Source organism: Borostomias antarcticus, assembly GCF_949987555.1.
Source record: "Borostomias antarcticus genome assembly, chromosome: 24".
NCBI lineage: Eukaryota > Metazoa > Chordata > Actinopteri > Stomiiformes > Stomiidae > Borostomias > Borostomias antarcticus.
The window spans coordinates 6,571,938-6,573,564 of record NC_140257.1 but is presented as its reverse complement, the minus strand read 5'-3'; the positions used below and the strand labels follow the sequence as shown (position 1 = coordinate 6,573,564).

At 48.7% G+C, this 1,627-nt stretch overlaps 1 protein-coding gene across 1 annotated transcript in view; it reads left to right on the top strand.

The window, feature by feature from the left end:
* The first annotated feature begins 256 nt into the window (after positions 1 to 256).
* The window catches only part of LOC311325739 (erythroferrone), a 6,771-nt gene continuing 5,400 nt past the window's right edge, over positions 257 to 1,627 (top strand). The window contains exons 1-2 of the mRNA XM_084458487.1: positions 257 to 925; positions 1,127 to 1,243. Coding sequence (XP_084314613.1) covers positions 779 to 925; positions 1,127 to 1,243 — 264 coding nt within the window. The 5' untranslated portion in view covers positions 257 to 778. The remainder of the gene's footprint in view (positions 926 to 1,126; positions 1,244 to 1,627) is intronic.

Genomic DNA, 1,627 nt, shown 5'->3' with positions numbered 1-1,627 from the left:
CAGAACAGACGTACGGCAACATCACTGGACCAGCGGCCGGGACACAGGAATATGGTTTGAAGAGAAAACAAGTCGGACTCTTTCTGGAAACAAGACTGTATCATTCAACTGACCGCCAGAGAGACTACTGCTACTGCGTGAAGAAGGGGTGAGACAGACAGACGACGTGGTAAGAGAAGGAGAGAGAGGGAGAGAGAGAGAGAGAAATAAGGTCAGTGAGGGAGAAGAAGAAACTTTTTGGCTTCACAGAGGAGAAGGGGAAAGGGAATAGTGTTTATACCTCCCACTGTGGCAGTACCACACAGAGAGAATTTGTCATTCACACACACACACACGCACACATTCTCATGTTAGTAACACTGCCTTTACCACACACATAGTATTTATGTTGCACAGTGACAGAATACACAACGTTTCTCACACATATTTGTGTGTATGATAGATGACATGTTGACAGTTGAACATTTCGCTTGGGTCGGAGAGACACCAAGATGTGTCCACTGAGAGGCCTTGAGAGACATAATGCAGTGGTAATACCCGTCCCAGAGTGACACTGACAGACATACAGACACAGAGGCATCACCAACCCATCAAAAGCACCATCGGAGTGAAAGAGAATTGGGAAAAGGACCATCCTGCCGACACGAGCGGAGCTTACCACTTTGAGGACCCCGTCATCTCCACAGTGGTCCTAGGATGGGGGACCTCCTAGGCCTGTAGAGTTGAGGAGCAGGTCTTTTCTGAAGGAGAACCGCCACCCCCCCACCCCCCCACAAACATGCCTGGTTTATCCCAGGGCAGGGGCTCCCTCGGTGGGGCCCGAGGACTGCTGCTGCCCCTCCTCCTGGGACTGCTGGTGACCGTTTGCTCTGCGCAGAGTGATGAGAGCCAGGGGGAGAACAACACCGTCAGTACAGAGAGCCCGGTAAGTAAACAGACACAGAACATACAGGCCCTCCCTCCACTCCAATAGCCCCATGGGAATGAGCCGGTAGACATACTGTAGTATCATGGTGACACGATTATATTCGCATTGATAGCAGACGAATTATATTGGTGAATACGGACACTTTTCCCCCCCCTGCTAATGTACATGGTGATCAGACTGTATCTTCTGTGCTTGCAGGAGACAGTTTCCTCAGATGTGGACATAGTGAGTCCTCGTAACTCCTGGCTGGTCTTCAGACGCAACTCCAACAAAGGAGAGAACAAGAGGACCAAGCCCCCCAAGAGAGCATCAAAGGTGAGCAAGATACCCGCATTATAGACCTAGGAAGATGACAACACTTCCCCTGGGATCTATCTATCTATCTATCTATCTATCTATCTATCTATCTATCTATCTATCTATCTATCTATCTATCTATCTATCTATCTATCTATCTATCTATCTATCTGTCTGTCTGTCTGTCTGTCTGTCTGTCTGTCTGTCTGTCTGTCTGTCTGTCTGTCTGTCTGTCTGTCTGTCTGTCTCTCTGCCTGTCTCTCTGTCTGTCTGTCTGTCTGTCTGTCTGTCTGTCTGTCTGTCTGCCTGTCTCTCTGTCTGTCTGCCTGCCTGCCTGTCTGTCTGTCTGTCTGTCTGTCTGTCTATCTTCTAAAGTAAAGACATTTCTCAAAAGCAGGAAAA